General features: G+C 45.2%; 2 protein-coding genes across 2 annotated transcripts in view; one reads left to right on the top strand and one right to left on the bottom strand.

Moving 5' to 3' along the window:
* Positions 1-348: 348 nt before the first annotated feature.
* On the top strand, positions 349-8,856 carry mepceb (methylphosphate capping enzyme b). The gene is made up of 5 exons (XM_048236653.1): positions 349-1,062; positions 1,199-2,834; positions 6,695-6,913; positions 7,399-7,522; positions 8,143-8,856. The coding sequence occupies exons 2-5, from the start codon at positions 1,236-1,238 to the stop codon at positions 8,193-8,195; spliced, it is 1,995 nt and encodes a 664-aa protein (XP_048092610.1). The 5' UTR covers positions 349-1,062; positions 1,199-1,235; the 3' UTR covers positions 8,196-8,856.
* Positions 8,857-9,323: 467 nt separating this feature from the next.
* Positions 9,324-12,362, bottom strand: part of LOC125289908 (hydroperoxide isomerase ALOXE3-like) — a 35,190-nt gene continuing 32,151 nt past the window's right edge. The window contains exons 12-13 of the mRNA XM_048237014.1: positions 10,682-10,852; positions 9,324-10,411 (exon numbers count right to left, since the gene is read on the bottom strand). Coding sequence (XP_048092971.1) covers positions 10,232-10,411; positions 10,682-10,852 — 351 coding nt within the window. The 3' untranslated portion in view covers positions 9,324-10,231. The remainder of the gene's footprint in view (positions 10,412-10,681; positions 10,853-12,362) is intronic.

Below are 12,362 nucleotides of genomic sequence, written 5' to 3'. Positions count from 1 at the left end.
ATATATAAATAACACAGAGCAGCGCCTTTGAAAACGAAAAACATGTAACACTAATTTCAACTACGTTTACATTTTATAATATGAATTGTTTCGTGAATTTGAAGCTTCTTTGGGCGACATTTAATAAGAGATTTTGTGGCTACAGTTGGTGCAGGCAGAGCTTGGGATACCTATTACAGGGTAGGCGGGAACTGCCTGCCCATGCTTGGCTGGTAAAAGATACGATTGGCTTATACTAGGAGGTCAAGAAAGAGTGTCGTATTTCATTGGTTCGACTGGCTGCTCGTTAGTCTCAGCGAGGGTCTGTCGAGAAATATAAGAGCGTGGCTACACTCCATCTCAGAGAGATACAGGAGTTCTATCTCCCGAGTACTGATCCTCAGACTTAGGAGAAAGCGAGCTTACTAGCATTCATGCACACACTACATTTAAAGAGCCGTGCCTTTTCATCTCAGATATTTTTTTCATAAATCGATCTATCGAGGAATATAATTTAGATTTAGATTTTTCATTACCGCTTACTTTCTTATGAGGCACGCGGAATCAGGATACTTGCAGTGCACGCTTAAAAATTGTCGTGAGGACAGCTTGAAGGGTGTATTTTTCTGTCTTTTTTAGAGAGCACCCACGGGAGGGGGCACGGGGCAGGCAGGCGCAGCTCAACAGTGGCAGAGGCGGAGAAACGGTCGACCAGGCTGTGCCGTTTGTGTGAGAGAGGGAGGGGGCAGTCTCTGTATCCGTGTTTATGTGCCCAGCTCTTCTCTGGAGTGACCGCATTATTCATGAGACGGAGTGACGTCTGCGTAACAAGGGCGGTCTTATGCTAATGGCCGTAGCCCAGTACGAGCCAGAGGGGGCAGCATCTTGCACAAGCACGCAGGGGAGAGTGTGGGTCATAGTGCTCACCACACGCTGAGTGTCACCTCAAACTCATACAGCCCAAGGAACCATATGTGAGTGTGTGGCTGTGTGTATGTTGGAGGGGGCACATACAGGAGTCCTCGGTAGCCTACTAATTTGCTGATTGAGAGTAAACCAGGGCACACATTCAGAAGACAAAGAGTAAGTATAGGAGATTTTTAAAGAAAATCTGCCTAAAGTGGTTTGGTTGTTTGCAGCTTGGCTGATTCCCCTGTGTCCTCTCTCTCTCTGTCTCTCTCTCTCTCTTTCTCTCTCTCTCTCTCTCTCTCTCTCTCAGGATCACTGCACACTGCAGCCAGGGATGATCATGGGAGATGCTTGAGATGTCAGTGGAGAACGAGACAGTTGTGAAAGGCGATGGAGGTGGGGGCTCGCTCTCTCACCTCCACGCCCCTAAAGACATGCACCCTCCTAAAATGGTGTCTGGAGGGGAACCCATAGCCCCTCTGTTGGCCAGTGTTGGGCTCACAGAGGGTGGCACCATTGGTGTGTGTGTGGGGGGGAAGCCCCTGCAGCCCAAAAACGGCCTTCAGGCTCCCCAGCCAGGGCCCCAGAAGCTGGCCAAGCGGCGCTACAGCATGAACGTGAGCATGCGACCCTCTACCGGCCCAGCCAAACGGCGCCGCCGTGCCTCGGATAGCCAGCCCGTCCTTCCCTCTCATTTTCTGCTTGGCGGGAACATCTTCGACCCACTCAACCTCAACAGCCTGCTGGACGAGGAGGTCAGTCGGGCACTCAACGCTCACACACCCGAGACCTCGCCACTGCCTGCCAAGGGCCGCGAGCCAGTGGAGATTCTCGTGCCTAAGGACATCACAGATCCACTCAACTTGAGCGGGCGTGGCGGCGGGGGAGGGGATGGGGTGCTGCTCTCGCCCCTCAAGAGGAGGAGGCACCGCAATCGCCACCATGGGGTGGGACCCCCAGAGCAGGCCGACTCTGAGAAGGGAAAGCCTGCAGAGCCATGTGGGGGAGGGGTGGTGAAGGCAGGGGTGGTGAAGGCAGGCACAGTTCCAGAGGAGCCCAAAGTGGCCGCTGTGTTGCCAGGGGTGAACCAGGCGCAGGACTCCCCTCTGCCGTACGAGCTCAACACGTCCATCAATTGCAGGGACGAGGTAGTTCCGCCCATATTGCCACGGCGACATTCGCAGTCTGGCCCTAGCTCAGGATCACAGCCACGCCCGCCTGGGAGCATAGATCCCGCCCTCTGTGGACAACCTCCGTCTCGCTTTAGAAAGCGCAGGCGCACTGTGAGTCGCTCTGAACGCCTATCAATCACCCCTACGCCAACCATTGGCCTTAATTCAGACAGGACGAGCAGCCAAACTTTCCAAACTCCGATTGTAGGCGGGGCCAAAGGAAGCCACCACACAAGCTCCTCCCAGCCATCACAGAAGCCACGGAAACCTCAACGGAAGTACAAGTATGGCAACTACAGTCGCTACTATGGTTACCGACGGCCAAGCCTTCTGGAGGACCCACGGCTGGCTGTGCTAAAGCCCGAGTGGTTCCGCAGGAAGAAAGTTTTGGACCTCGGCTGCAACACTGGCCATGTCACCTTGGCTATCGCCAAACACTGGGATCCCGCTCACATTTTGGGCGTAGACATTGACGGAGGGTTGGTGCATGCTGCACGGCAGAATCTGCGCCATTACCTGTCCGAAGTGCAGCCAATGGGGGGCCCTAACCATTGTGCAGAAAAGGCGGGGAAGGAAGGCAACTATTCGGACAAAGATGGGAAATCTGTGGGAGGGGTGTTCACTGCGTTGATGGACCTTCAGCTCACAGCGGCGTCCTCTGCTGCTCGGAGGCCGATCCTGCTGTCATTTCGTCTCTGCAGAGGACCCATCACTGCACCTCTGCTTCCAGAAGCTTCACAAGTGCGCTTCCCTCACAATGTGTTTTTCATGAAGGTAAGGTCATAACCTAACGATCTTGGTGAACACTGCTTACTTTTTTTTTCAGGAAGGGAGAATAAGGCCTCTTGCTGCCTCAATGACTCATATCTATCCACATAGTCATACACAACACACCAACACATGCCAATAAGTCAGCACATACTTACTCACCTCACTTATTACTTAAATAAAGCAGCACACATTAATTTAATGCAATCTCCCACAGGCATACATCACCACTAACTGGTTTATGCCTTTTTGTTTGGAGGACAAAACATTGGCTTTATAGGTCAAGTCACTCTAGAATGAGCGCACTAGACTAGACTGTGTTTTCTGTTGAGTAATCTTCAGTTTTAGTATTGCAACACATCCAGAGACACTTGATTTAATTTCTTTATCCGTCTGTTTTTCAGATAGTGAGTGCACTCTATTGTCATTCAGAGCAAGGCATGGCAGCACACACAATCCTACACTTCTGGTAGATACTTTTGCATGGCCGGATTGATTAGTTTGACGCTTTCAGAGGTTCTTGTGGGGCTAGGTCATAAGATGGAGGTTCCTGTGTGTGTGTGTGTGTGTGTCTGTGTGTTTGTGTGTGTGTGCATGCATGGAAGAAGTAGGAGAAGCAGAACTTGTAGGCTAAGGTTTATAGGTGATATGTATGCCTTGCTCTTGCCCTGTATGTTGTGGTATTGTGGGGGTCTTCTGTGTTTTTTTCTCACTCTCTCTGCTGGACACACACCAACAGGGGGCTAAAGCCTCTGTCTGAGTGAGTGGGTGAGAGAGGAAGGGAGGGTGAGTGCAAATTGCTATTACAAAATGGCCTTTCATGGGGAAACCTAGCAGACACAGATAGGAAAATGTCTGACTTTTAATCTCTGCCACTGCAGCAAGCAACCTGTCACTGTACACTCACATTCTCTCACACACGCATGCATGCACACACACACAAACCCATATGCACAGTCGCCAAAATGTGTGTCTGTGGTTTCACAAAGAGTGTAGTGCTTTGTGCTGTTCAAGACGTGTTTTGCATGAAGGCCTGCACTGTCTTGCAGCTGTGAGAGTGTGTGTGTATAGCTGTGGACAGCTGTTGGCACAACCAGTGTCCCCACATACACACACACACACACACACACACGCATACACACATACGCACAAACGCACACACGTCAAGTCTTGCCATCTCTCACGCCTCATGACATGGACCTGCAATCGGATGCAGGGTTTATGTTAGAGCATGTCTTGTTATTGTTGCACATGCAACGCAAGAGTGGAATTTGATGAGTAGCTGATGGAATTCCTTCCTTATAACGCCCCCCACCCCGTCTTTCCATCTCTCTCGCTCTCTCTCGCTCTCTGTCTCGAGGCTAGGATGGGGGATGGGTGTATTTGCAAGGGACCTTGGATTACAGCTGCTCAAGCCAACTTCCTCCCTCTCTCTCTCAGTGCTCACTTGCTCTTTGCCTCATGATTTCTCTGCCTTGGTCTCTCTCTCTCTTCCTCTCTCTCTTCCTCTCTCTCTTATTCCTTGCCTCTCTTGCTTTTTTCTCCTTCTCCCCTCTCTTTGGCTCTCTAGTCTTGTTGGGAAGCCAGTAGTGTATTCATGCAGCCACACCTCTCCAACGCCACAAATTTCCAGTCCAGGACCAGAAGGAAGTGTGTGTGCATGTGTGTGTGTGTACGTCTATATGCTCATGCTTTTTCATCTGTTGTCACATTACATGACCACTGAACAATGCAATCTATCTCTCTCTTTCTCTCTCTCCCTATCGCTTTCACTCTTTCTCTTTCACTGACTCACTGTCTCACACACACACATATACACATACACATACACAATGTAGTCCAGTTGAATGTGGGTCAGGAGTTTGCTCACCCTACAGTCAGTTCTTATCTAATCAGAGGCCCACAAACACTCAGGGGCTCAAGTAAATAAATGTAAACTCATCCCTACAGATACTGGTGTAGATACACACATACACACACACACACACACACACACACACACACACACACACACACACACACACACACACACACTACCAGAGTGTCATGGTGAAATGTGTAATAAGACTACTACTTGTGGCTGTCATAATAAGAAAAGTAGATATCACATTTGGTTCTGCTGTGGTGTTAGCTGTTTGAGGATTTGGTTATCTGTGAACTGGAGGAGTTGTTATTGGACTTCACAGCTTTCATTTCCTACTTCCTAATTTCAAGATATGTCCACGTAGTAATCATTAACTCAAGTTCATGTCTAAGATCAGCAATGTTACTGCTGACCTATTAGCTTAGGTAAATGGCCACTTTCTCTGTGTCATGTATGTCGCTGCTATTGTTTGTCTAAGTACATCAGCTTCAAATGCAATGATTTATGACATTTTGACAAAGTGCTGTCACCATGGTCTCATATGGTATGCACCCTTACTTGTGTGATATGTAGCTCTTGTAGTGTAGGTTTTTTACCATTATGTGTTTGTTACAATGAGATGTGTATCATCACTGTGTCTATGGTCGTTGTATGTATTGTTTGTTGGTTTATTTGTTTTGGGTGTCTGTCTGACTTTTTTGAATATAGACTATCTGACACAAATGATTCTTCTTTTTGACGTTTGTTTGCTCACAGTGTCTAACCATGACTGAGCTTGCTGATTTTTTCTGTATTGTGTTGCATTCTTGGGCACCGTGTCTGTTAGGAACATACATTGTTTAATTGTTTAATTGTTTATTTAGATAGGGACAGTGCATATTGATGGACATCAGTACAAGTACACAATATAATATGCTAGAGTTAGCACCATAGCTAGTTTTCATCTATACTACATATACTTCTAAAAAGTACTTACTTTAAAATACTTCTAAATTGCACCAATATTGCAATCTTACACTGAATTATTCATCTCCATCCTCATTTCTGTCATCTGTTCTGTGACATACCCCTAACAGCATTACCCAGCATGGGGGTCGTGAGATTGTGTGAAAAAATACCATATTTTAATTCTACATTAAACATCACTTTTCATAAATAGATAGATAGATGGATACTTTATTGATCCCCAAGGGATCATCCAGTTTGTTTAATTTTCATGTACAGTGTTGTTCTCACATTGGCATTCTTGACAAGTGTCAATACATTGGTAGTAATATTGGTATTAATATTAATGTTAATAATATTCATTATTATTATAATATTCATATTCGTTATTATTATAATATTCATATTTTCAGTATTATTGTTAGTATTTTATTTTTTTTATGGTCAGGAATACCTGTTATGAACACGATGCTGTTACCCTACAAATTTGTAAGACCTGTGATGGTTGATTAAGTAGAAGCCTCATCAACTGCCTGTGGGGATGGCTTCTCATAAAACTCAAGACTCCAATCTAAATCTAATCTAAAGCAGTAAAACTGAAATGGAATGTATTATTCAGTCAGTGGGTAAAAAAGTGCAGGGAACAGGATTATTCTGAGGGGTCGCCACCCAAAAAATGCTGTGAACCGCTGCTGTAATGGCATCACTGTATTTGCCCCAGAAGAGTAACTGTGTTGATTAATCCCAGCGGAATGATTGTTTTAGCGGTCCATGATGATCTATGGAATGCTGTTGCATTAAACTGTATTTTTTTTTAAAATTAAAGATTTTTCTCAGTTAATGTACAAAAAAATGCTGATTGGCCCGCCATTCTGGTGTCTGAGGGTAACGTAAGCGCATTGCCAGACTAGTATCTCAGTGAGATGAAAATGAGCTGAGCTACAGGGGGCCGGGGCCAGGCTACTCCCCCCCCCCCTCCTTACATCTTCCTGTGTGCCTAAATAAATGGAGCCCACCCCCACTCCCTTCCTAATGGTGCCCTCGGTCTTCCCGACAGGAGAACTATGTGCTGGCAAGTGAAGAGCAGCTGGCGGGCCAGCAGGAGGAGTACGATGTGATCCTGTGCCTGGGCCTGACGCTGTGGGTGCAGCTGAACTGGGGTGACGGGGGCCTGCAGCGCCTCTTCCGCCGGGCTCACCGGCAGCTCCGCACAGGGGGGCTCTTCATCCTCGAGTCCCAGCCCTGGAGCAGCTACTGCAGGAGGAAGAGGCTCTCGGTACGGAGAGGGGTGGGGGTGGGTAGGAGGGATAGATGGAGAACGATAGAAGAAACTAGTGACTGAGTAGGAGGAAGATAGTGAGGAAGAAAAATATTTAAAGCAATAAGCAGCTTAAAGAGGTAACCACTACAGGAGGAAGAGACTTTTGATATGGAGGAGGAGAGATGGAGAAGAGAAGATTGATCTGTGGTCTTTAGAGGGATAGCTGAAGAGAGATGGAAGGAGGGAGTGAGGTGGGACAAAGAGAGATGGTGAAGGTGACAGTTGGGGGAATAAATGGCTTGAAGAAGGCAGGGAGTTGCATGTAAAGGTCAGATACTAGTAATACCACACTCGTGCTGATGAATAGATCAAAGGGAGATACACAGCTAGTTGGAGACAGGACTGGGTGGAAGATAAATAGAAGATTGAAAAAGAAAAGGCTTTTTGGAAGGAAATGGAGATTGATGTTCTTCCTCTCTCGCTCTGTCTTTCTTTGTTAGGAGACCACCTACAGAAACTACTGCAGTATTCGTTTGAAGCCAGATCAGTTCACAAGCTACCTGACATCAGAAGTGGGCTTCAGCAGCTATGAACTGCTGGGCACCCCAAACAGCAGTGCCAGAGGTAGGAAAAACACCGTCTGTATAGATGTGTAGATGGGCAGCTGTGGCCTACTGGTTTGAGAATCAAATGTGTGACCGAAGGGATTTGATTCTTGACTGGTAGGAAACCAGTGAAGTGTGGGTGAGGGGAGTGATTGAACAGCACTCTCCTATGTCCACGTCCACGGCTGAAATGCCTTTGAGCAAAGCACCTAACTTCCACATCTGTCATGCAACTCCCCGGGCGCCGCAGAAATGTGCCTATTGCTCAGGTTGTTTCTGTGTGCTCACTACCCCTTATGTGTGTCACTACTCACTTTGCTGTTAGTGTGTGTGTGTGTGTGTGTGTGTGTGAGAGAGAGAGCGCGCGCCGCACAGATGTGTTCACTAACCACTGATGGGTCAAATGCAGAGGAAGAATTCCCCATACATTTATATTCACTGAGCTATCTGTCCCTCTGTCAATCTGTCTCTTTCATCACTCACTCTCTCTCTCTCTCTTTATATATATTATTTTCTGTATTCATATCTATGCTTCCATCCATTTAAGACTTTCCATCCACCCTTCCTTCTGGTGCTGGCTCTACTTTAGCTTTTGAGGTCTTTCCCATCTTAAAACCCTTTTCTTGTGTCCCACTGCAGGATTTCAGAGGTCTATTTACCTATTCCACAAAGGTCCCTCCAGCCGGAAGTGACACGCCAGGAAGAGAACTTCACAAACCAGGAAATGATCCATAGGATCCATGTGAATGTGGACATGATGCACTGGACAAGGACCTCCACCGGAAAAAGACGCTTTTCATGGAGCTTTGCATTTCTACAGAGACAATGGGAGAGCGAATGGACTATTCCGACATCTTCAATTATCTTGCACTGCAATTTTGGCTTGACAGAGACAAGGACTCAATACACAGCTCAGACTCTGCCTACTAATACACACACAAACACACACACACACTTTACACACCTTCATACTGACATGCATACACCTTGCTACAGAGATATCATTCTTAACCCTGCTAAAGCATTTGGCTGTCTTTGGGAGGGAGTGCAGTTTTAATCTGTTTTTTAAGAAACAAAATGGTGCCCAGAGGATGAACAGTATTCCTCCACTCAACAGAGTTTGGAGTGTCCCACGGAAACTGGGCCAAGGACCTCCTCCAGACATAGACAGAATCTCACATCTGGTACCTGGTGTGTGTGTTTGTGTGTGTGTGTGTGTGTGTGTGTTTGTGATCAGAATCATTATTATCACAAGAGACTTGCACAAACACACTTTTTGAAGCCGTTGTTTTTGATTTCAGTGTTAAGATCCATTCTGATGTAATTGGTGGATTAAATGATTTATCAAAAGTATCTCTGCTTGTTTTAATTAGTCTCTGTGTGAAATACCCAGTGTTAGTATATTGATATCTTTAGTTTGAACCCCTCCTCTCTCTCCGACTCAATTCAATTCAATTCAAGTGAGCTTTATTAGCATGACAAATATTTGTGCATTGCCAAAGCAGAACATTTAGACATACACATTGGATTGGGATACTCAAAAGTAATTGCCCCGTGGTACAAACCCAGCTGTTCCCTTTCACCTACAAAAATAGATCAATGAAAATAGATCAGTGACTAGTGGCTTTGTTTTGTCGGAAATGCACTGAATGAGGTTACACTAGTCAGCCTTGGCTTTTTGTTATAGACAAGATGATTTTTGGAGGTCAGTCATGAAGCTATAAGCAAGAAGTAGAAATAATAAAGGATTTTATATTTTTAAAAAAAGTTGTCATGGCCATGAGTACAGCATCCATTTTATTTGTATTTTTGGAACTGTTTTATCACTGTGGTGGTATAACTTTAGAGTCCATCCAGTCCTAGTGGGCTCCAAATAGGACTGATTCATGTTGAGAGTTCATTAGTGTCAAAGCTGCAGTGCTTGTGTGCATTGGTATATGTGTGTGTGAGTGAGTGATCTCACAGACAATGATACCTCATTGTCCACTTGTTATTCAAAACATATGTTAATATTCTTTTTTTTAATCTCTCTTAAACTGAGTACAGGGTTCTCTCTAGTCATGTGACAAAGGAATGGCATGAAGACCAGGTCAAAAGCCAAATAATTCCCATCTTCTAATCCCATTCAACATTTTACAGATTAACATCACAAAAAAAAAAGAAAAGGCACAGGCAAAGAACTATCACAAAACCAGATTCCGAGGCACTTGACTTATTAGGCCAGCTTAAAGAACTGTGCAACTTAATTAAATCTGACGTCTGTGTATTCTGATATAAGAATGTCGTGTGGAAAATAAACTGGATGCAAATCTGCCTGCCTCCCCACTTTGGGTGATTAAATTCATTGATGATGATAATCAAGTACTTCACTGTAAATAGAGCAGGAACAATGCAAATGGTAACATCTGCACTGTTACTGTTTAGTTTCCTGTTGACCTTGTACCATCTAGTGGTAGTTTGTTGAACTGCACTTAATCAAAATGTTTGGAGGAGTGGAAAAAGAGACTGGCGAGCATTTCTGTCTTTCTGCTTCTTCAACTCATAGAAGAACTATCTACGTCTTCCCTGACAACATCACAGCATGGCTACACACCAAAGTCAGACAACCAGAAAAGGTGTCAACAATGCAGTTGCCAAAACAACAGAGGGTGCAAATATATAGAAAATGTGTGTGTGAGTGAAAAAGTATTAGTGTGTGTGTGTGTGTGTGTGTGTGTCTGTGTGTGTGTTAAATGGTAATGCTGTTTTCTATTTTTTCTGGGTCCAGGTAGGTGTAGGGCCGCTTTTTCTCTTTGTTTCTCTCCTTTATCTTCTCACTGATCTCCTTCAGCTCCTCCTTCAGTTTGTCAGTCAGGGAGAGCACCTCCGGCTCAGAGAAGTACTTCTCAGAGTGTTGGCCCAGAGACACCTGGTGGGAGGGGGAGGGGGATTAAAGGTGGTGTTCGAGATATGAGTAGAGAAAGGAAGAAAGGACTACAGGGAGGAGACAGAGAGTATAAGTATGAGTTTAAATTATATTTATGTGAGCATGGCTGTCTGCCTGTGCTTGTGCTATGTGTTTGTGTGTGTATATAGATGCCAAGCAATTCTATAGATGCAAGGACTATGAGTGTGTGTGTGTGTGTGTGTGTGTGTGTATTTGGTGGTGGTGGTGAGTGGGTGGGTTTAGATGACTCACAAAGTCTGCACCCTTCTTGCTGGTGATCCAGGCACCGGCCATGCCCCAGACAGAGGTGTTGATGTCGGGGAGTGTGTTCAGGAGGTCGGCTTCTGTGATATCATCTTTGCTTTGCGGCGCTCCAGACTGCAGTGAGTTTGGACTGTTGGGAAGCCAGCCCCCAAAATCAAACTGAAATCACAACAGTAAAGTCAATAAATAGTGTGTATGTGTCAAGTCAAGTCAAGTTTATTTATACAGCGCATTTTATACACAGAAGTCATTCAATGTGCTTTACATAAACAAAAGCAAACAGGAATAGCTAAAGCATAGAAGGGCAATAGTCAAAGAATTGTTTAAAAAGTAAAGAAGAAAAAAGAAAACAGTAGCAATGAGGGGGCCAAGCAGTTTGGCTGAAGTTGCCATGTTACATCAGACATATGGGCGTAAGCTGTCGGAGTAAGGTGTCTAGCAATCAATGATTGACTGAGATATAAGGTCACTTTCTGTTTGGCGGCATCACAGCGGATTTCGATTGGCTGTGTTGGGCAAACGCTTGTGATATGGCTTCAAAAATCAAAATATATATAAGGGTAAGTCTGAACAGTATTAAAAGACACTGCTATTAAGTTTTAATTCCAAACACATCAACAGTTCTATCTGAAAGATAGGGAGGTACAATGAAATGCAATGCATTTTTGCTAATTGCAGCGACCTCTAGAGGTCAAAAGTCACCAAATTTCTCGAGCAACCTCCAAATGGGATCTGAAGTCCATGTACTAAGTTTGGTTTTAATGCATGAAAGGGTTCCTGAGATATGAGCTCACTTCCTGTTTGGCGGTTTCGCCGTCAATTTCAATTGGCTCTTAAGGGCAATCAGTTTTAAATATGGCTACGAAAAGCACAGCATTTGTTAGGCTTGTGCTGTAGATGGTCATGCGTAAAATGTGGTGAAGATCAGATGAAATTTGTGACTTGTGAAATTGTTTTAGTGTTTTTGATGGATTTCAATATGGCGGGCGAATCGATTACAGTGACATCACAAGTTGGCATGTGTCGCCCTAGGGACCTCCCACAGTATTACCAGATTCCACTGATACATTTTAATTCTAAACACATCAAGAGCTACAGGCCAAAATGCATTTTTGCTAATTGCAGCTCCCCATAGAGGTCAAAGGTCACAACATTTTTGAGTGTCCTGATGGGGTCATGAGCCTATGTACTAAGTTTGGTTATGATACATGAAAGGGTTGCTGAGATATGAGCTCACTTCTTGTTTGGCGCCTTAGCCGCCCATTTCGATTGGCTGTCACAGGCGAATGGTTTTAGATTTGAAGACCAAAAGCACGACCTGTATGAGGCATGGTCTGAAGATAATGTGTGTCAAGTTTGGTGTCGATCGGACAAAATTTGTGACCTGTTTGGCGGAAGTATGGCGTAAAAACCATCATGGCGGAAATTGACGTCATTGGGTGTGTTGAACTCTTGGCTTGGTCCAAGGATTCCAACGATACCTCATTTTTGACAACCGGGTCAACGGGTCAAAAGTTATGTGCGTGAATGCACATCCAACTGTGGCCTGTTGGTGGTGCTAGAGCGCTCAAGGTGCCGACATGAAACTTGGTGAAATTAATCATGGCACTGTCCCCAATGAGTGTGCCAAATTTCCCAACTTTTCACCAGACTGTTCTATGGGCTGCCA

The sequence above is a fragment of the Alosa alosa genome, chromosome 24, assembly GCF_017589495.1.
Source record: "Alosa alosa isolate M-15738 ecotype Scorff River chromosome 24, AALO_Geno_1.1, whole genome shotgun sequence".
Classification (NCBI taxonomy): Eukaryota; Metazoa; Chordata; class Actinopteri; order Clupeiformes; family Clupeidae; genus Alosa; species Alosa alosa.
Note: the sequence above shows the minus strand (reverse complement) of the source record. Positions and strands in the feature narration are given on the sequence as shown.